Source organism: Leptodactylus fuscus, chromosome 1 (assembly GCF_031893055.1).
Source record: "Leptodactylus fuscus isolate aLepFus1 chromosome 1, aLepFus1.hap2, whole genome shotgun sequence".
NCBI classification, from domain to species: domain Eukaryota; kingdom Metazoa; phylum Chordata; class Amphibia; order Anura; family Leptodactylidae; genus Leptodactylus; species Leptodactylus fuscus.
Window position 1 is genome coordinate 328,730,343 of NC_134265.1, and position 22,269 is coordinate 328,752,611.

Consider the following 22,269-nt stretch of genomic DNA (forward strand, 5'->3'; position numbering starts at 1 on the left):
GTGTATCATCCGTGCCACTCTTACTGACCCATTGACTGCACACAGTCCTGTGTATGAGGCCCACGTCATGAATTTAGAAGGTTACTCAACAAATTTATGTAAATTAATTCTTTGACTACAAAACCACAGCAGATATGGTTGGGAAATCTACGGTAAGTGACTATATAAGCATGCCTGGGATAAATACACATCTGTCCTAAGATATAAGACTGGGGGGGTTTCTGCCGTCAATCTTCTTTGTTTCTTACCATTAATTTGTTTTCCTTAATGACACATAAAAGTTTAGTCCACTGCCCAAATCTTTTCTTCCGTAGGAGGAATGCGCAGATCTTGGCATCCTTTACAAGGTCCATAGAGGCTTCCTCCGACGGCCACTGAAGTCTCTTCTTCTGTCCTTTTCCATCTTCCTCTTCTTCATCGTAAGATTCGTATGAACTGCTCATCGCATCCGAGTCATAATCTTAAGAAGAAAACATAGAATGAAATTAGATGTAAAAAATTTGTTTTAAACACAAAGGGTTTCTGCTTTACTGCCCTACCTGAATGGAACAGGAGTAATGAAGGACGTTTTCACATTTTCCACTATACACTATGTAGATATGTATACGCTATATTTCCCATATAGTCTATTTCAGGGGTATGCAATTTTCATCACTCAAGGCCTAGCAAACTTACATGCTTCGCTCTTCTTGGAGCTATACAGAAGAGAATGGATGATGCTGGTAGTTGTAGTTCCACAGTAGCTGGACTGCCGAAGGTTGCTGATCCCTGGATTATAGTAAAGGGGTCGTACAACACTTTTGTTTTAATGCTTAAAGGGATTCTATCATTAAAATCACATTTTTTCTCCATCACGCGTAGAAATATACTTAAGATGTCTTCTCCGCGCCTCTGTTCGGTAGAAATCCCAGTTTTCATCTGTATGCAAATGAGTTCTCTCGCAGCACTGGGGGCGATCCCCAGCACTCAAACAGCACTGGTGGCGGCCCCAATACTGAGAAAACTCTCCAGTGCCGCCTCCATCTTATTAAGGAAACGGACTCTCTGCGCGTCTTCTTCTGAAGATGGGTTTCAATCTTCTAGGCCTTGGGCAGAGCAGACTGCACATGCAATAAAATTGCCGCTTAACCCAGCTTACTGTGTAAGCGGCCACAAGAAAATGGCCGCTTACACATCTTACCGTGTAAGCAGCCATTTTCTTGCAGCCCAGGCATGCGCAGTCAGTTCTGCCTCAGGCCCGAGCCCTAGAAGATTGAAACCCAGCTCCAGAAGAAGATGCGCAGAGAGGCTGTTCTCTCACAGCACTGGGGACACCCCCAGTGCTGTTTGAGCGCTGGGCACCGCCCCCCAGTGCTGCGATTAAACTAATTTGCATACAGATGAAAATCAGGATTTCTACTGAACGGCAGTGCAGAGAAGACATCTAAAGGTAGGAGCAGAATAGCCTTTCTTAAGGCTATTCCTAAGTGTGATGGAGAAAAAATGTGATTTCAATGATAGAATCCCTTTAATAGGGCCATGAACATAAAAAGGGCCATTTTACCTCCATTTTTGAGAAACATCAGTTCCAGTCTTCAGTTCATGGGTCCTTGGGCTGTTTGGACCAGGTGGCTGCTGCAGCCATTCACAGTCCTCAGTGGTCTTCTGTTCATAAAAAGCATATCAAAGCGGTCACAAGCAGTTTGTGAAGAGGTCACCAGTGAGGTCTGTGGTTGGCTGAAATGATCACCTAGAGCCGAATGATCTGTATAAAGTATACGGAGCTGCACAGGGTAAGGTTAGCAAAGTTTTTATTATGTTCATGGTTCCCTCAGCAGCCCTAGTAAATATTAAAAAAAGGAGTTGGACCACCCCTTTAAATATATACTATTAATAATACAATATGTTGCAAGAATGTTTTTCCTATAAAAATATAAAATATCAGGGAATACTGCAAACATAGAACGTCGCAGCTAGATGTACAAGTTTCCTGCAGTGGCCACTGCAGGAGTAGTGTGGTATTACATGACCCCCATTTAAACATGTTATCTATTGTCGCGTTGAGTCCTCCAACAGCATCTACAGCTATAAAAAAAAAATGGGAAGACTCCCCTCCATGACATTTATATGCTCTCATAGAACATATGGTCAAGTACTGTCTCCATTAACCCCTTTCATAAAAAGTTTATGAACCCTTTAAAGATACTAAAAGTTGGCAAACACTTCAAATATTTCAACCTACGGGTAACAAGAAATGTTTTATTAGTAGAAATATTGCTCGGACGTGTGAAAACTGGGAGATACACGTTGGGGGCTCCAGATATTGTACAATATTTATCCATGGCTGGATCACATACAGACCCCCAAGCGTGTTCATGTTCAGAGGGGAACTGAATTTTTTTTTCTTTTTAATGTTAGAAAACAGTCAAATGAGGCCGATGCAGTGCGCCAAGTCTTCAGCTGATGATAGTCTTGGCTTCTTGCGTAAATAAATCATTTTCATGTTGATCTAACAAGCAATATCACAACATGGAAACCCTCCAGCTCCAGCCTATAACAAACCCCAGAGATCAAACATAAAATCCACGCCGGTACCAAACTGTGAAGAATGTTCTATCCCTGCAGAGCAGAAACAATCCTATTTCCTGATTTGTGTTCTGCAAGGAATGACCCAATCGCTTGGCTCGTGCAGAACCTCAAACCACAAAATCTAATCGTTTCGCCTTCCTATACATTTTTTCTTACATTTGCGGATACGTGGTTTTGTAACTGCGTCAACAACAACACTGAACGGCCTCCATTTATATCAGCGGGGGGGATTTTGGCCACGGACGTGACAGTCCCTGCTGTAGCAGAGCAAGCTGCGTGTATGATCCTCCTCTTAGGGCCCCGAGGGAATCTTAGGAAGGCCGCCAAAGAAAATCACAGTGTGGAGGGAATAGCCTTTCCAAAGCCTGGACTGCATTAACACTGTCAAGAACAGAGGTCAAAAGGGTGCCGATAGCTGCCAGCGCTAACCGAGGATATCACTTTGTGAGTTACAATACAGATTACAATGGTTAAAGGGAATGGATCATAAAAATCAGGTTATTATAAAGATTTTATTTTTGGTACTTTTTAATACTTTATATGACCATCTATCTATCTATCTATCTATCTATCTATCTATCTATCTATCTAGAAATATCCCAGTTTATCACTACAGCAAAAGCAACAGACTGAGGTTTCCTGTATCTCACTTGATGGCTTAACTGTACAGACAGGGAAAGAATGAGCAGAGTCATCTCATTATTTTTAGTGGATTTAGGGCACAGACGGGGGGAGGATTATGGCGCGGAATCCACGTCATAATCCGCCCCCCTCACTATGGGTGGTCTATTGTAGACCGCTAGCGATCAACATGCCGCTCACGGAAAAAAGAAGCAAGCTGCCCTTTCTTTAGGCGGATACCACGGCTCATTGAGCTGTGGCGTCCGCCTCGCGGCAGCACCCTCTGGACTAGGCCCATTCATTTTGCTTCCCGCGTCAAAATCAGGACCAAAATACGCGCCCGTGTGAACTAAGCCTTAGAGGGCAGAGAGAAAATGGCAGCTCTATTGTACTGCTGAAGACCAAGACGAGGTAGGATAGTTAGAAACTTTATTTTACTATATCTATACAAATAAGGTTCTGTATGCCGTCCCTTGTCTCCAAATGGCCTCAGAGGTAGAGGGCTGTGATTCGGCACGTCCTGCAATAATCTATAAAAAATACTATGTCCAGTAAAAATTTTCCCCAAAAATGTACCTCTTCCTCTAATTTTTTACTGCCCATAGCAAATAGTAGTGTCTGCAAACAATGATCCACTAAAAACATGTCCATATGTTCTCTGCAATCATGGATCCCCCTACAATTGTATAGCTAGGACGTGCTTCGTAAGTTGTGGTCCTTGGATATGGCACAGGCACACGGCTGCAAAAAATGTGGTCGCCTGTTTGGGTCCATAGAAATGCATGTGTGTGTACTTGGATCCGCAACTGTGGATGAAAAGTATGGTCGTGTGCAGTTTGTGGGTCAGTGAAAATGGCACGGCACAGATTACACCAGGATTGGTATCTGGGTCATCCATGGTTTTCACTGATCCATCCATTCTATTGAATGCGCTGAGCTGCAAATGCAGACAGGTATCGGACTAAAATGTGGCACTGACACACAGCCGCAAAAACTATGGCTGTGTGTATGGGTTCATTAAAATATATGCTATTGCAGATAAAACTGCTGTCTTTTGAATAAGGCCTAAGCCAATTGGCTGCAGCAGGAGCCTCCCCCCATACTGTAGAGAACTGCTGCATAGCCATATTGATTGTAATGGAGGCATATTTCCATTACTATCTTTTAATAGGCCAGGAGAGATGTTATGTCAGTAAAAAAGTAAAATATATCACTGCGCTTCACCCATCTAGAGTGTCCTAGTGATTTGGTCCTAAGGGCCCAATAATGGTTTATCACCATCAAGTTTATCATATCAAGTTTAGGAATCGTTGCATGATAGTGATCTACGACGCTGGGTGTCCCTGTCTGCTTGCGGCTTTACCGTTTGTACTATATACAGTCCAGACAGTGAAGCTGAGGGCAGGCCGGAACACCCAGTATTACAGATCACTAGGAGTCCTGATCTCCTGACCAGGTTTGGGTCATGAAATCCCGGCCAATACACATACTGGATTTCTCAGTCCGAATTGTCACAGATTTGGTTGCAAAATCTGTGCCGAAAAAAAAAAAAGTTTTGTGAATGTGTCCTACAACAAAGCATTGGCACAGTGACTCAACATTTTATGCAGATCTAAACTGGGATCTCATATAATATGCTTTACAGCAGTGGAGGTCAAGCTACTATTTAAGGGGCTCTCTATCATGCAATTTAGGGTCTTATGTGCATGACCATGTCGATCTGTAAAAAACATGGCCATGTACATGGGGCCATAGAAAAAAATGGGTTTATATACTAGTTGTGACTTTGAATAATATTCGGAAAAGAAAGTACAGGTAGGGTGCATGGTGACTTAAAGGGGTGCTGCAACCCCATATTGATATTTCATACTCCCGAGGATAGGTCATCAGTATGTGATCTATGGGGGTCCAATAACCGGACCCTGCACAGATCAGCTGTGACAGAAGCAACTGGACCCCAGAAGTTCCAGCAGTGGTGGAGAAGGGGAGTGTGTGTAGGCCCTATTCAAGTAATCGGCATGGCGCTGGGTTTCCTCAGATTTACAACTCTGTAGTGTATGGGGCTACTGCGCTGGGCTCCCCCCTTACAGGATTATCTATCTAGTGGATAGGTAATAACCAGAAAAAAAATCAATTTGGGGATGGACAACCCCGTTAAGAGGTGCCAGAATTCAAGATGGAATTGAGAGATACATAGATAAGTGAACACACAGACTGGATTCACACTAGTGTTGGAGAATCCACCTAATATCGGCGGAGAGAAAAGCCCAACAAGGACGAATTTTCTCTCTGCCATTTTCAGTATAAAACCAGTGGACTCTGGAGCAACACGGTGGCTCAGTGGTTAGCACTGCAGCCTTGCAGCGCTGGAGTCCTGGGTTCGTATCCCGCCAGGAACAACATCTGCAAGGAGTTTGTATGTTCTCCCCGTGTTTGTGTGGGGAGAAAAAAAAATGTACATTGTGATCCCTATATATGGGGCTCCCAATCCCTATACGGCCCCGAAGGACAGAAACCTGAACGCTAGTGTGAACCTAGTGTTTCCATATGTCCTGTTCACTACACACTGTGGACACCATATCCCGGTTACTGAGATAGGCAGTAGATCAAGCAGTTTGGCTATCACAGAAAGAATATTTATGGCATTTTGTAAGGGCAGAGGTCTACAATGGTTGGCTCAGATTGGCAGTGCCATAAGTCTGAATAGTGGGGAAGCCTATATAGTAGGATATACAGATGGGGAGCCATGGGCTACCAGTTGACCACCACTGCTATAAAGCATATTGGTACACAAATACCTATGGTTGTGTACTAACATAAATTAATAACTCACTGGAAGTTATGTATTCAGGGGCTTTACCAGGGCTAAGAGGCACAGCTTCTTCATAATACCCTTCAGGAAGTGATGACGTTGGCAAAGGCGGAGGTCCATTGTCTGGAGGCTGTTGCAAAAGAAAGATATAAAACATTAAGGACTCAATGAACGCCATTGAAATGAGTTTTCCTACCCTAGAAAGTAACTGAGCTATAAAGCTCCGTTCCCACAGAGTAACGCGCCGCTCATTTAGACACGTATACACATGTCAGAGCGCGGCACTTCAAAACAGATCCCATTAATTTCAATGGGTGCCGGCTTAGGCGCGTAAAATATTGAAATCAATGGGAGTCTTTATAACCCATTGATTTCAATGCGTTACGTGTGTAAGCCGGCACCCATTGAAATCAATGGGATCTGTTTTGAAGCGCCTCGCTCTGACATGTGTATACGTGTCTAAATGAGCGGCGCGTTACTCCGTGAGAACGGAGCCTAAGAGTCTGACCAACCATCATGAGAACATTTGTAGTTTAACCAGTCACAGTGCCACTCTTGTTCATAGGCAACATCTGGTATTGCAACTGAGTACCGAATACCAATAAAATATTTCTGCCCTACCCCAGAACATTAGCCATATGCTCAATACAAGCACCGTGTAGTATTTAACTTGATGCTTTCCACCATTTTTCCAGAATTAACATATGGAAAAGGGAACCATTAGCGATGCAGGTCCTAGCCGCGTTCTTACAGTAAAGGCCCCCTACTTCTTAAGGTTTCACTTTACATAACACAAATACTTACAAAGAAAACTAAGACCTAGCGCTCGCTCCTGGACCGGGAAAGCCATTTTATAATGAATTTGTAAGTCAATATTTTAAGTAAATCTCCCCTTGTTTTCTTCTATAGGGAAGTCATACCGAACTCTAGCAATGAAGGAAATGAAACACAAATGGTTCATGTCTGAGTCAGATACCTTTACACCGATGGTTACTACAGGGCAGGGCCGAGCCGCGCTGTTTCGCCAATGTCAACACAGATGGAATCAATTTACGATTGTACTAGTTGTTCTTTCAAGCTGACTAGCAATGTTTCACTGCCTAGAGGTCTGTCATGGAAAAGTCCATATAACAAACATGGCTGTGTTATTACTAAAATATAATGAAGGAAGGGAATTGTAAGATAAACACCCGGTAGTGATAAGACTCAGATCGGTGCATGATTTAAAGGTGGTCTCCGGAATAGGAGAATCAACTTTATATACCTTGTTAGGGCATTCTGGTTTAATGGGGTGAGGGTTCTGCTCAGGATCCTCATAGAAAGTGGTTACAAAGAGTGTGTCTCACTCTGGAGGACCTGTCCTGTCCTCCAATACCGTTACAACCCAATGATTTAGATGGACATTGTGTAATGCTTCACTTCCCCTGAGGGGGTGCTGCAGGGAAATTGAGCAAGCCTAGTAGAAGACACCTTGTGATACAGCTTCTTGTCAAATATAAGGGTAAGTTCACAGGGGGTTTTTTGGTCAGGGTTTTGAGGCCGTATCCGCCTCAAAATCCTGACCAAAAAGACGGTTCCCATTGAAATCAATTAAGTAATTAATTAAGTCCCTAAAAAAAAATTCAAGACTACTCTGGCCCCATGGTTTCGTTGAGAAATAGATTACATTGGTTGGTGTTTTTTCCCAGTGGAGAGAGTGTATGCTTATTATAAAGGGATTGTTCAACTCAAAAGAAAGTCATCAAGTAGGCTGCAAAATATATAGTGTAAAAAAAACAAAAAACATGCCATTAACATACTGATTGTTGCGGTTACTGGTCCCCAATGGGTTCTTGACATGTTCCTTTTCTGTTCTGGTCACAGTTGCAACCACTCATTGACCGAGCGGTGACCTAACCAGAAAAAGAATGTCACAAAAAGTCTACGTGATGATTTTGATCGAGTTGGACAATCCCTTGAACAAACAGTCAAGTCAATGGAAAGGAAATAAACTGATCCGCTGGTTGGCCGTAACAAATTTGTCCAAAACCGAAGGATTTGCAGACAGGCATGGAGCCAACGCAGTGGCAGCAGGTGGGACATCAACGGGCTAAAGATCTACATTGGAATTTACTGTTCTGTAGTATTTGCAGTTAAAGAATGTAAAATCTCTTGACGTAAAGGGATTGTCGGCTTTGAAGAAGTATTTGGGCACAAATTCCAAGACATGTCCCATTGCTGGTCGCTCCTATTACCAGCTGTTAGTGGCAGGGAAATCAGAGCACTTTAGCTTTATCAAACAGAGGAGACCCTGGAAAAGGAATTTTAAGGCCCAAATCTATATGCATGTTCGCGGATCTTTTTATACTTATCTATCTTTTGTCTTAATTTAAGCTCACGTCCTTCCAATTTAAAGGATTATTACTTAGCAAATCTGTATCGGGGACTACATAGTTTGAGCTCGTAATAGACCTCACTTTAAGAACCCGGGATGCTGTACACATGAAGCTATCATCAAAAATGGCTCCCAGTCTAGTGTGCAAGCTCACAGGTCTTACTGTGCAAGCGGCCATTTTTCTTGTGGCCGCGGGCATGAGCAGTCAGCTCTACCCAAGGCCTAGAAGTTTGACCACCGAAGCGTGAAGAGGCCTTTCCTAAAGAAGATGGAGGCAGCTCTGGAAAGTTCTCTCACAGCATTGGAGACGCCCCCAGTGCCGTTTGAGCACTGGGGCCCACCCTCAGTGCTGCGAGAGAACTCATTTGCATACCGACGGAAAACGGGATTTATACCGAACAGCGGGGCGGAGAAGATCTAAACGTAGGAGAATAGCCTTTCTTAAGGCTATTCCTACGTGTCAACGAGAAAAAAAATGTGATTTTATTGGTAGAATCCCTCATGGCAAAAATTAAATTTTACTCATAACCCTTTATTACCTTTTCCCCATAACTATATAAACTTACCAATTCAACCGTAGCCATGGACATGACATGGAGGAATACATAAAAATAAAGGTCAGGCAAGTGTTGGAAAAATCACGTACGCCCCAGCTGGCTTAGCCTTAAACCAATTGTGTAAAGTCACACCACAAGATGAACCACATACGGTTCAGGTTATTCCAAAAATAATTTGCGTCAGGATTCCCCCTCCAAGAACCAAAAGGTCAGGTGAAATCCCTTCTACGTTCTCAGCAGCCGCCATCCTACATTCTTCACCTTTCATCCAAAAACTATAGCCCGTTTGGCTGATGGAGGTTTCTTGTCAGCAAGCTTGTGTGAAAGCCTGGATCACACTTTCTTCTTCTGGCTGCATTATTAATGAAGACAGCATAATTTGCCTACAGAGACCTCACAGAACTAGATGTTGAAAGGGACTCGAGAGCATTTGCTTCAGTTTGATGAGGGTAATGAAATGGAAGAGGAATTTTACGAGGACTGCAGAGGTGGAATATTTTGGAAAATCTGATAATCCAAAAATGAACCGTCCTTATGTTCCTCTATGGAACCCATCCTCTAGGAGTCAAAGAAGAGAGCAGAGGCTATTGTTCTGATCTGAATCCCTATTATGTAATATTATGAATCCCCTCATGTGACCACTGGCGAAAGACCAAGGAAAGAACACAATTGACGTTTAATGACGTGACCTTCGGATTGAAGCTGGACCTCCTATAGGGAAGGCAGGGATGGTTTATTAGGGTAAGTTCACACGGATATTTTTGGTCAGGATTTTGAGGCCATATCCGCCTCAAAATCCTGACCAAAATTATGGCTCCCATTGAAATCAATGGGAGTCGCTTAGGAGTTTTTTCCGGGAGACGTTTCTTCCGGCTCCTGGAAAAGAGAAGCGAGGTGCTCATTCTTCAGGCCGAGTTGCCTCGTGATTTGGCCTGAAGACACTCCCTCCTCCGGACTAGGCCCATTCATTGCAAAGTGCGCGGCTGGATGCCGATGCAGTGCGCCGGCTTTCAGTCACGGCTACCCAGCTTTTGGACCGGACCCTGAGGAGACCTCCACCTCAGGTTCCGGACCAAAAATCTCTGCGTGAACTTACCCTTACTGTCCCTGCCTTCCCAATTGCTGGTGTACACAGTGCTCAAATAGCCGCCATTAGGAGTTGCTGGGTCCTAGAGGACCCAGATCAACTCTACAATATATCGTAGGAGACTGCATTCTGCCTATAACTGGGACTAAAATCAGGACAAAAAAAAAGTAGTAATATTTAAAATATTAATATTAAAATATTGAATTAAAATAATGTATCAGATAAAATCAGAACAAAAAAAAGGAATATTAAAATATTGAATTAGAATAATGTATCAGGTAAAAGCGGGACCAAAAAAAAAGACGTAATATTTAATATATTAATATTAAAATATTGAAAGATCTATTAAGATCATATGGGAAGCAACGTGTAAAAAATAGACAGAACCAATTTAAAAAAAAAAAATTAAAATAAATAAAACACACACCACTACCACATGCAAAAATTACCATAACAAAGGGGGGAAAGTATTTAATTCTTTTTCTTTAGCACTATTTTTCAATGGAAAAAGATGTAAAAATTAGGCTACCGGTATTCAAATTAAGGAAAAAATAAACAACAAATTATAGTTCTAGCCCTCAAAACTGCCTGTCTGTTTCAGGAAAAATGCCCCAGTCGTGAACTGGTTAACCGCCATAGCTAGTTGACATTTGATAGGACGCGCCGATATTAAGAAGTCGGGTGCTGAGGAACCTAGGTCTTGCCCTCCATGTCAAAATACGAATATGCTGACCATCTCAAACAACAGCTGGAAACAAAAGCAATGTTTTTCCAAGCCTATATGCCTACTAAAGATTAAATCAGCTCGTGAAACGTTGCGCCGTCTCGCTCCCTTCTGCAAACATCAGACACCTCTGAATGGCTCGGCATTAGTGAGTATTGGAACGCAGTCCGGCTACTTTTGCTTTCCAAGAAAAAGGAACAGGACAGAGATGTGCATTGAGATAGTGCTGACGCGATTACATCTGCCCGGTTACCGTCTACACTTGATATATCCTGTGGGGATTGTACGACTTGGGTTACTCTCTAATGTACCGTGGTTATTTGCTTAATGCACAGTAGTGAGTCCTAAGATGCTAGAAGTACAGATATCTTACCAGCCACTGTTGGGGGATTTCTGGGAGAGGCATTTGAGGAGGGGCAGGTACATTGCTCGACGTCTCCACTTTGTGCACATGGTTCTTCAGCTCGAATTCTGTAGAGAACAATATGAAGGCTGGCATTAAAACAATATGTTACTGTCATCTGCAAGACTACAAGCTACAGGATAGTTTATGGGTCTCTCCAGTATTAGGACAGTGTGCTGTCCGAGGGGGGCGTCCGACGTTCAGTTCCGTTCCGATGATTATAGACCAGTTCCTATCTTGATCTCATGCAGTGTCGAGTATGCAGGCAGAGGTTTTTCCAATGGGGGGCTGGCTAATGCTCTGTTTAGTTCTGATGATTATAGAACCGTGATGGCGAACCTATGGCACGGGTGCCAGAGGTGGCACTCAGAGACCTCTCTTTGGGCACCCATCCGTGGAACAGATTATACTGTGTGGGGGCCACCGTGGAGCAAATTGTACTGTGTGGGGACCAGTGTACAGCAGATTATACTGTGTGGGGGCCACTGTGCAGCAGATTATACTGTGTGGGGGCCACTGTGGAGCAAATTGTACTATATAGGGACCAGTGTGCAGCAGTTTGTACTGTGTGGGGGCCACTGTGGAGAAGATTGTACTGTGTGGGGGCCACTGTGGAGAAGATTGTACTGTGTGGGGGCCACTTTGCAGCACATTATACTGTGTGGAGGCCACTGTGGAGCAGACTGTACTGGGTGGGGGTCACTGTGAAGCAGATTGGACTGTGTGAGGGTCACAGTGGAGCAGAAAGCTCTATAAATTCACATTTGTATGACCATATTTTGCAGGTCTGTAATTGTGTGCAATTGTAGATCCGCACATTATTAAGGTTAAACTGCTGTGTTGGCACTTTGTGATAAATTAGTGGGTTTCGGGTTGCGGTTTGGGCACTCGGTCTCTAAAAGGTTCAGTATAAAACTGTTATAGAATTATCCTGCTCGGTGACATTGGAGCCAAAAAGTACCTCCCATTTAAGTCAATGGAGGATGGAAGTCATTCAGATGTCATCTGAGTGCACTCCACTATAAAATCGGCCGTGTGCATGTAGCCTAACATACACGTTCCATTTTCGACTAGGACCATCCTGCTCCTCTGCATAAAAAAAAGAAATTAAAAAAAAAAAAATTCTGTCTGAAAGGGACACATTGCCTCTATCCCTATGGCGGAAACAATCACTGTGTAACGATACACGAGGCCCTATTCTTTGTCCACATTGTGATCGGTATTGATGAGGACGGATGAACGATTATATATATATATATATATATATATATATATATATATATATATATATTATATACACTCACCGGCCACTTTATTAGGTACACCTGTCCAACTGCTTGTTAACACTTAATTTCTAATCAGCAAATCACATGGTGGCAACTCAGTGCATTTAGGCATGTAGACATGGTCACGACAATCTCCTGCAGTTCAAACCGAGCATCAGTATGGGGAAGAAAGGTGATTTGAGTGCCTTTGAACGTGGCATGGTTGTTGGTGCCAGAAGGGCTGGTCTGAGTATTTCAGAAACTGCTGATCTACTGGGATTTTCACGCACAACCATCTCTAGGGTTTACAGAGAATGGTCCGAAAAAGAAAAAAACATCCAGTGAGCGGCAGTTCTGTGGGCGGAAATGCGTTGTTGATGCCAGAGGTCAGAGGAGAATGGCCAGACTGGTTCGAGCTGATAGAAAGGCAACAGTGACTCAAATAGCCACCCGTTACAACCAAGGTAGCCAGAAGAGCATCTCTGAACGCACAGTACGTCGAACTTCGAGGCAGATGGGCTACAGCAGCAGAAGACCACACCGGGTGCCACTCCTTTCAGCTAAGAACAGGAAACTGAGGCTACAATTTGCACAAGCTCATCGAAATTGGACAATTGAAGATTGGAAAAACGTTGCCTGGTCTGATGAGTCTCGAATTCTGCTGCGACATTCGGATGGTAGGGTCAGAATTTGGCGTCAACAACATGAAAGCATGGATCCATCCTGCCTTGTATCAACGGTTCAGGCTGGTGGTGGTGGTGTCATGGTGTGGGGAATATTTTCTTGGCACTCTTTGGGCCCCTTGGTACCAATTGAGCATCGTTGCAACGCCAAAGCCTACCTGAGTATTGTTGCTGACCATGTCCAACCCTTTATGACCACAATGTACCCAACATCTGATGGCTACTTTCAGCAGGATAATGCGCCATGTCATAAAGCTGGAATCATCTCAGACTGGTTTCTTGAACATGACAATGAGTTCACTGTACTCCAATGGCCTCCACAGTCACCAGATCTCAATCCAATAGAGCATCTTTGGGATGTGGTGGAACGGGAGATTCGCATCATGGATGTGCAGCCGACAAATCTGCGGCAACTGTGTGATGCCATCATGTCAATATGGACCAAAATCTCTGAGGAATGCTTCCAGCACCTTGTTGAATCTATGCCACGAAGAATTGAGGTAGTTCTGAAGGCAAAAGGGGGTCCAACCCGTTACTAGCATGGTGTACCTAATAAAGTGGCCGGTGAGTGTATATCAAAAAAGCTTTATTGGCACGTCCGAATAGGTATTTGGCATTGCCAAAGCTAGTAAAGTGGGCGGTGGGGGGGGAGTTGGATTCGGGTGGGTGAGTGGTGGGTATAGGGGGGTGGGGGGGTGGTTTGGGTTATAACAGTCCATGGAGTTCCATCTTCCTCTTCGTTGGTGGCCGCTATATGGGGAGGTGGGGTGGGGTGGGTGGTTTGGGGTATAACAGTCCGTGGAGTCTCATCTTCCTCTTGTTTGGTGGCAGCTGGACACTTATTGGGCAGCGATCTCCACAGTGGCCTCTTCTTCTCCCAGTAGGATGTAGAGTTTCCTCTTCTCGTCTGCAGATATGAAGTCTGGGATGTGGGCAGAGAGTCTTTGGTAGTAGACGGCCCTCACAGCTGAGTATTTGGTGCAGTGTAGCAGGAAGTGGGTCTCGTCTTCTAGGGCCCCCTGGTCACAGTGCTGGCACAGTCTGTTCTCCCGTGGCTTGTACGTCTGCCTGTGTCGCCCCGTCTCTATCTCTAGGTTGTGGGCGCTCAGTCTGTATCGGCTCAGGGTCTGTCTGTGTTTGGGTTGGCGTATTCTCTCCAGGTAGGTGGCCATGGTGTAGTCCCTTTGTAGGGATTGGTACACGGTGAGTTTCTTGGAGTTATTTATTTCGTTTCTCCATTCTTCAATGTACCGCTCTGTTTGCCTCTGTGGTCGCCTTTATTTCGGCCTTGGTTATCATCTGTTGGTGTTTTTGGTTTGGTGGTTGGCTGTTGTTTGGTTGGTGAGTGTCTGGTTTGCTCAGGTGGCTTAGCCATGCTTGGTGGTGTAGGAGTCAGAGTTGCTCCCCTGGATGTGTGCCTGGAAAGCTAGCGCCCTTTTCTGTATGGCGAGCCATAGGGGGAGTCTGCCTAGCTCTGCCCTGCAGGCCATGTTGGTGGTGTTGCGATGGACATGGAGCAGGTATTTGCAGAACTCCAGGTGGAAGTTCTCTGTTGGGCTGGAATCCCACTTTGACTGGTCTGGGTAGGTGGCTGGGCCCCAAACCTCGCTGCCATAGAGAAGGATCGGGGAGATGACTGCAACAAATATCTTCAGCCAGACCCTCACCAGTGGTTTGAGGTGGTACAGTTGTCTTCTGATGGCGTAGAAGGTTCTGCAGGCTTTTGCTTTCAGGGTTTCTATTTCTGCTTTGAAGCTTCCTGATTTGCTGAGCTCCAGCCCCAGGTAGGTGTAGCTGTTGGTTTTCTCCAGTGTGGAGTCGTTCAGTGTGAATTGTGGGGTGGTGGAGGCTTTATTCTTCTGAAATACCATGACTTTGGTCTTCTTTTGGTTGATGGGTAAGGCCCATGTGGTGCTGAATTTTTCCAGCACTGACAGGCTTTCTTGGAGGTCTTTCTCAGTGGGGGCCAGGAGTATATATAATTATTACACATATATATATATCCTTTTCATGTTTCTTATAAACCACTGACTGCTGCAAAAAAAAAAAAAAAACACTACGGATTTGGAAAGTGTCTGTATATTATTAGGCTTTGTTGCCTGAATGAAATTTGCAGGATATAGTATTTTGTTTTGACTATCGATAGTGACATGGAAATTTAAAAAAATAAATAAATAATATGTCAAAAATATTTTTATACATAAAAACTTGAGAATGCCCTTTCCTATTCATGCTTGTGTCCCCTAACCCTTGCTGGCTGTACACCAGTAGGACTGGAGACCTAATGTTCTTTCTCGGGAACCTTGGGTGTGTAAGTGTTCACAATTCGGTAGCTATAGCTATAAAAAACAAAAACCTGGAGAATAGAAAAAAATACAAAAAGGATGGAAACATTTACACAATACGGCTCTTATGTATCATTATATATGTATTAGCGCTGATTCTAGACCCACCAACCTGGACGTAACATCATAGCAATTACTAGAGAGCAAATGCAATATGTATAAAGCAGCCGGCAGCTATATGTACATTATTTAATGCACTTTGTTACTGTTGTAAACCAGAACCTAAAATAACCTAAAGTTGGAACAAATTCTCCAAATATTCTTCGTTCTTCTATTGCACAAGAACTAAGGAGAAAATTATTAAGACCAGCATTTTCCTGACAAAACCTGTGTAGGATGAGATGCGGGACTTGTCATAATGGTCCTGCATTCGGGTTTACCTGAAGGGAATACCCTTGTTTTTATAAAAGAGGTCCATAGATCATTGGCTGGTTGTGACAAATGTTTAAGGTGTGTTGGGTCATTCATCTATCCCCATTGGCAAGTATTAGGGAAAAGAAAGATCAGACATGTTGGTTTCCAACACGCCTGATCTTTTGTTCCCTCCGGAGATGAGCGACTTATTCCTCTCTACCCACTAAAAGAAACATGTAGGTTTGGTGGGGAGTCAGTCCAAGATGCTCTATCAGTAAAATTTTGCTGTATGAGCCCATATATGCGTGAATAGCCTTTATAAAGGCTATTCAGGCACCGCTAATCTTATTTTAAACCCCCGTCCCGTTTTAAAATAAAAATATAAAAACATATATGTAAATCAAACCTGAACGTGCACGGTGGGCGGTCGTGCACGATCCGACGTCATCTTCTGGCACGCCTACTCTTCTTTATTCTTCCAGCAACGCCCTCTGTTTCTAGCTCTTCCACGCCTTCAGCGTTCTCTTCTGCCAGCGTGACGGCTTCAAATCCCGCGCCTGCGTAGCAGTGCTCCCCTCCGGAGCGCTACTGCACAGGTTTCGGCGCCATTTTTAGCAATGGCAGTTTGCAAGCGTACTGCGCATGCGCAGTACGCTCGTGAAGTTGTAAGGGGAACTGAGCATCCTGAGCACCGAAGCCTGGGCAGTAGCGCTCCGGAGGGAATTACTACTACGCATCATGCCGGAAGAGGAGGACGCTGAAGGCGTGGAAGAGCCAGGACCAGCAGGCGTCGCTGCAAGAAGAAAGAAGAGGTAGGTGTGCAAGAAGATGACGTCGGATCGTGCACGGCCGCCCACCGTGCACATTCAGGTATGATTTACCTATATGTTTTTAGAATTTTATTTTAAAACGGGACGGGGCTTTAAAATAAGATTAGCAGTGCCCGAGTATCCTTTTTAAAGGCTATTCACACATATGTGGGGCTCATACAGCAAAATTTTGCTGATAGAGCCCCTTTAAGATACTTTATTTTGCACTAACCGTCCCCAATTTTCTCCAAAAATCTGATTTGTATTAATTTTCTCCTTCCATATTTCAGCATTTCAATGCGTAATAGTGACATTGTGTAATAGATGAATGGATCATGTGTCAGGCTGATAATACAGACTGTACGGAGATGTCATAACATAAGTGAATCATTGTGACATTCCCATCCTCTGCAAGGCTCGAGGCATTAAGACGTGCTGGGTTAACCACAGAGACAGCTTGACTTGGACAGCAGTCGTCTTACTGACCTTTGGATGACTGTATCCTTTGCAAAATGTTGCTTATGACAGTCTTTTTCTCCTTAACCGTCGTCGTAAGATATTCATGGTCCAGTAGTTGCAGAAACAAGCGCAGCTCCACGATCAGCTCCTCCATGTCTAGAAGACAAATGAAGACAGTCAGAAGCTATTTCATCAATACTGTCATTAGATACTTGTCATTAGAGGTAAACAGTGCTGGGGTGCAGTACCAGGAACAGCCACATCTGTATATAAGGTGCTGTGCCTCAATAAACAACCATTTATCTAATGTTGGCCATACACATTAGATAAATATTGGCTGAACCATTGGGTGGGATCATCTAAAGTTGTCCCATCTCTCCTCAGATGGCAGATATCCAGGAAAAAGGGTCCTGTTGGATTCCAACATGCACAATCCTTATGTTCTCCTGACAGAGGCCTACTTCCCCCTGGCTATTGAGCAAACATTCTTGTATGACCAAGACGAGTTTGTATAGCAAGAGAACTCCTTTAAGGATGGGCCATCTATTACAGTCTTGGACCACCCCTTTTAAAAGCAATGTCCTACTTCTTATTTCTGATACATCTTGGGTGGTCCTTTGTACTGGAATTATAATCTGCATCGGTTGGGGCCTGGCGTAGATTTCATGTGTAACTCATGCCTGTTTTTTGGAGAGAGGGTTATCGTAAATCTGAAGGGTTGAGGAGTCCCCGGTCTGCCTTGATCCCCACTCACTCTGTCTTAAAAAGTGGCAAGTGGGACGGAAAAGAGACAATGTGGCGCATCTTTGGTGCAAATCAGGACTGTGGGCCAAAGAAGTGCCACTTCTACATGTAGGTCCCTTGGTAAATGCCCCAAGGAAAGAGGTGACAAATAGAGAGGGAAGTCAAACGCTACGGGATCACAATAACAGCAGAATATGTAGTTATGTTTCCTTGTAAAGACAATGGAGGTATTTGTAAAAACTAGTTAATTTTCCCAGCATATCTATTCTGTATACGATGGTCAATAAGATCTATGACGTGTACACTGACCCAAGGACATGGTGATCTACAGAGACGGATATTACCACAGACAGGCGAGAAGTAGAAAGTTGCCGTCCTAAACAAGATCTAAAAATCAATGACCCCCTAGAAGGAAGAGTGTGGGCTCGTTCACACGGGGCAAGAGGGGGCGGATTTTGGCACTGAACCTCCTCAAAATCCGCCCCCTCACAATAGAGGTCTATGTAGACCGCTAGCGTTCTTATTTCCATTAGCGGTATGATCCCACTAGCAAAAAAAAGAAGTGAGCAGCCCTTTCTTCAGGCAGATTCAGCCGCGGCGTCCGCCTCGCGGCAGCACCCTCCGTACTAGGCCCATTCATTTGGGCCTACTCCAGAGTGGTAAGCCGCAACTGTCGGGAACCTTCCCGCATCGAAATCAGGACCAAAATATGCGGTCCCCAGCCCTAGTAAAGGCTCGGCCCCTCTCCCAGGATTTATCATTGACCATGAGAACGGGTCAAGCTTTCATGTCCTGGCAAAGTTTTGCATTTTTTACCAAGTTAATAGCAAAAAAAAATTTGTGGAAGCATAGTCTTCTAGTAAAAGTAGTGATGGAGGAAGTAGCTAGCTTCTCCTACTGCTTGGACTCAAACAGAAATATGGTTGACATCCCCACCCACCACTACCCCGACACCACCAAAATATGGTCAACTGCCTCACGTATGACTAGACGAAAGTTAGATAAGTCTAGTTTGGTATACTTGGCATTGGTCTTTGGCTGCCCCATAGGTCCATCATGGACTTCTACTGTAGGCCCTCCAGCCATCAGCTGATCATGGTTGGTGTTGAGCGTGTGGACCATCACGACCAGAAGTCCCTGGCATTTTAGCAAAAATGGAAATGCTCACCCTGTTACTAGGAAAGCAAAATATTACGGGACGAGACATCCCATTTATTATGTACTCCACATCTCCGGCTCTGAACATACAGTGCTAATAGATTGGCGCTCCTTAGTTTCGTTATTAGACGACTGCATCCAATTTTCCACACGAGACAGATGTAATAATGTTATCCAGGTGTCAGAGAATCATGAAGGCAAATTACACCGTCCATATGTTTTACATAAGGAGGATCAGCGAGAGTATTAATGGATTAGTAACTACACACGGTAAAATAAATACACAGCGTGAAGACCAAACATTTCTCTCCATGATATCAGGCCGGACATGGACCCTGCGCAGATTTAACCCCCAACAAACCCAGAGACAGATCGAAGGGCCAATAAGCATAATATTTCATTGCTCCAGTCCTTCAAAGTAAACTAAAGATTATATAATCTTTGTTCTAGAGATTGGGAGCGATCTCCAGGAGCCCCACCCATACCATCACCAAACATACTGTACCTCCATTAAAAGGGGTTGTCTGGTGTAGAAAACAAATTTTGAGATGATATACTGTATTTTCTATGGAAATTTTGATTTACTAAAGAGTGTCTCACTCTGGAGGACCCGACACGTCCTTGCATTACAGATTTCAATGGAAATTGTGTAATACCCAATTTGTCCTGCAGTGGTGCTACAGAGAAATAAATATTGGTGGAAGTATCCTCCAAAGGTTTATTTATACCATTGGGTACAACTGATTCTTGCGCACATGGCTATAAACATGGGGAACATGCCTTTGACCCCCAGAATGATTGTTTTGGTCAAGTGTACATGTATATTTCAATGGGAAGAGAGCTGCCTGGCTGCGGCTTATCTTCAATAAGAACAAAAGATCAGGTAGTTTGAGATTCGACATGTCCAATCCCTCTTTTCCCAAGACATTTGTTGCCGGGGAACAGTCAAAAGTGTTTCATACACAAAACGTTCCCAATCCTTTTGAAATCAACCAAATTTTTTATCCCACCCATACATATAAAATTCTGCAAATCCAAAATCAACTAAACTTTATGTCCCCATCAAATCTTATAATAAATATAATATTTAGGAAGAGGCACCATTTAGGACACAGTGATGTAACAGGGACGTGAAAACAAGGATACGGGCATGGCTCAGTGAATTCACCAACCAAAAAATAGGGCATTTCAAAAATTTCTGTCCCCAGTGTAAAAGTGGTGGCAACACGGACGATATTGTAGACAATGTCACCACTACTGGGCCCAGTCGTTGGCGTGGTCTGGAACAACGTTACCAATTGTGAGGTATTGTTTTAGAAGTCTCTTCGGCTTTAAGGGTGGGAAGGCCTGTTCTCCTCCATGAGAGGAGAGTTCTCTATAATTCTCCTGCTTTTTGGTGGCAAGGCTACTTTCTACACAGTGTTAAAGTGATCTCTTTATTTTGCAGCGAGTCATAAATCACAGCCATCATCTCACTTTACTGCTTTGATGTCATGTTAATCGAGATCTGAGCATTCTGGGCCCTCTGCTTCTCGGTAGAGATTAATTATGTGGTATGACCGATTTCCTCTATATCCTCTCTAGCCAAATCCCTTCACTGTACAGTAACACATCATCTAAGCTGACCTACTCCATGTAATGCAGCGTGTCAGCCCTGATAAAAACCCACCCGGACAAGGACTGCGGAGGCTTTACATGTTCCTCTAAAATACACAGACACTTCCAAAAAAAAATACAGAGATTTATGTCACAAGGAGTTAGTACAGCAGCTGAAGGAGGACAAAAGGAGCACCAGCTGTTACTTATTCCATGGCCTCAGCTAAAGAGAATATGGGACCCTATAAAAAAAAAGTACATACGAGTCCTCAAGTTATCTTCTTCCACCGCCTTAGATATATCAATTTTTGGAACATGGGTGAAAACCGATATGGCTTCTGGCCTCCCACAAGACAGACGTCACCCAGGTTTTCAAGATGCCATACTAGCTATATAGTGAGGGAGTTTTTATAATATGAATAGGGATGCGGGATCATAAAAGATCGGATTTCGATTGGCGATCGAATAAATTTCACAATTGCGATCGGAATTCCGATCCCGATCTTTTCCGGCGGGATCGAGGTCGGAGGTTATTTCCCACAATGCTTGACTACTGGCCAATCATTGTGGGAAAAGCTAACATTAGGGTTGAGCAATCAGGATCGAAAAAGATCGGATTCGCGATCGGCTGGAAAATGATCGAAAGTCAGATTTTAAAAACGATCCTGAAATCTCAAGATCGGCTCAAACCTAATTATGAACGCTAATGTCTTAGTTGCTTTTAGCCAAACCATGAGTGAACCCAAAAAAAGAAGACAAAACTACACAAGCATGTCAACTCATTTAAGACCGTATTAAAACTTAATTTTGGCAAGATCTCATGCCACTGGTCCTCTGAAAATAAGCATTGAGTATGTTAGGCTGAGGGCTTATTCGTATGACAGGGTTCCTCAGCCATGTGATAGCCCTTTTTTTAATGGCTAGCACATGGCCCCATAGACTTTTAATGGATCTATTAATACGACCATCGTACTAAAGGTCTTTGTGAATGGTCCAAGAAAAAAAAATGGAACACGTATCATTTTGGGCCAAGTTCACGGATCTCTCAATAGAGTCATGTCTATGAGTATGACCCCCGGGTGTGCACTCAGTACTTTTGAGTGAATGTAGCCTAAGGCAGTATTCATATCTGAATCAGAGGCTGATGCCAATGATATCCAATGAACCCCACTGACTAGTGATGGGGTTACAACAAATGGCTTCCACTGTAGATTCTATAACAGTTGACCTGAAGAAAAGCAATGCATGTAGGCTAATTTTCTAGTTGAGAAAGTAGACAGAACATGGAACCCAATGAACTCTACTGGGATTTGTGTGGGCACTGTTGGGCTTAGGTTCACATCTGTGCTTGGGCAAACGGAAATCTAATCCGCATAAAAAAGTGGTTACCTTAGGAAACCCACGGACTCCATAGACTATAATGGGATCCGTGTGGTTTCCACTCAGTTTCCACACAGCCTTAAATCTCTTTGATCTTTTATTTCCTTGAGAGAGCAAAGTAAGTAACCAGTTACCTGAAGAAGTTGTCTCATAAAAACAACCCCTTTCTAAATAGAGGTCGGCTTGGTGGTTAGCCGCTGGCATAGGTCCTACTTTTATAAGGCTACGACTAAGAGGAACAATCCTCGAAACGTGTCAGTTGCGTCTTTTGTAACAATGGATATGGAAACACCGTAATGGTGCTCATGTTTCTTCAATTTCAATTGGATT

General features: G+C 43.7%; 1 protein-coding gene across 3 annotated transcripts in view; it reads right to left on the reverse strand.

Moving 5' to 3' along the window:
- The window catches only part of AFAP1 (actin filament associated protein 1), a 94,053-nt gene that overhangs the window by 29,751 nt on the left and 42,033 nt on the right, over positions 1 to 22,269 (reverse strand). For 2 of the 3 annotated variants that reach the window (XM_075260453.1, XM_075260438.1), the window contains exons 2-5: positions 17,089 to 17,217; positions 11,117 to 11,214; positions 6,023 to 6,131; positions 249 to 460 (exon numbers count right to left, since the gene is read on the reverse strand). In XM_075260453.1, coding sequence (XP_075116554.1) covers positions 249 to 460; positions 6,023 to 6,131; positions 11,117 to 11,214; positions 17,089 to 17,217 — 548 coding nt within the window. The remainder of the gene's footprint in view (positions 1 to 248; positions 461 to 6,022; positions 6,132 to 11,116; positions 11,215 to 17,088; positions 17,218 to 22,269) is intronic. The other variant, XM_075260445.1, reaches the window with a different exon arrangement.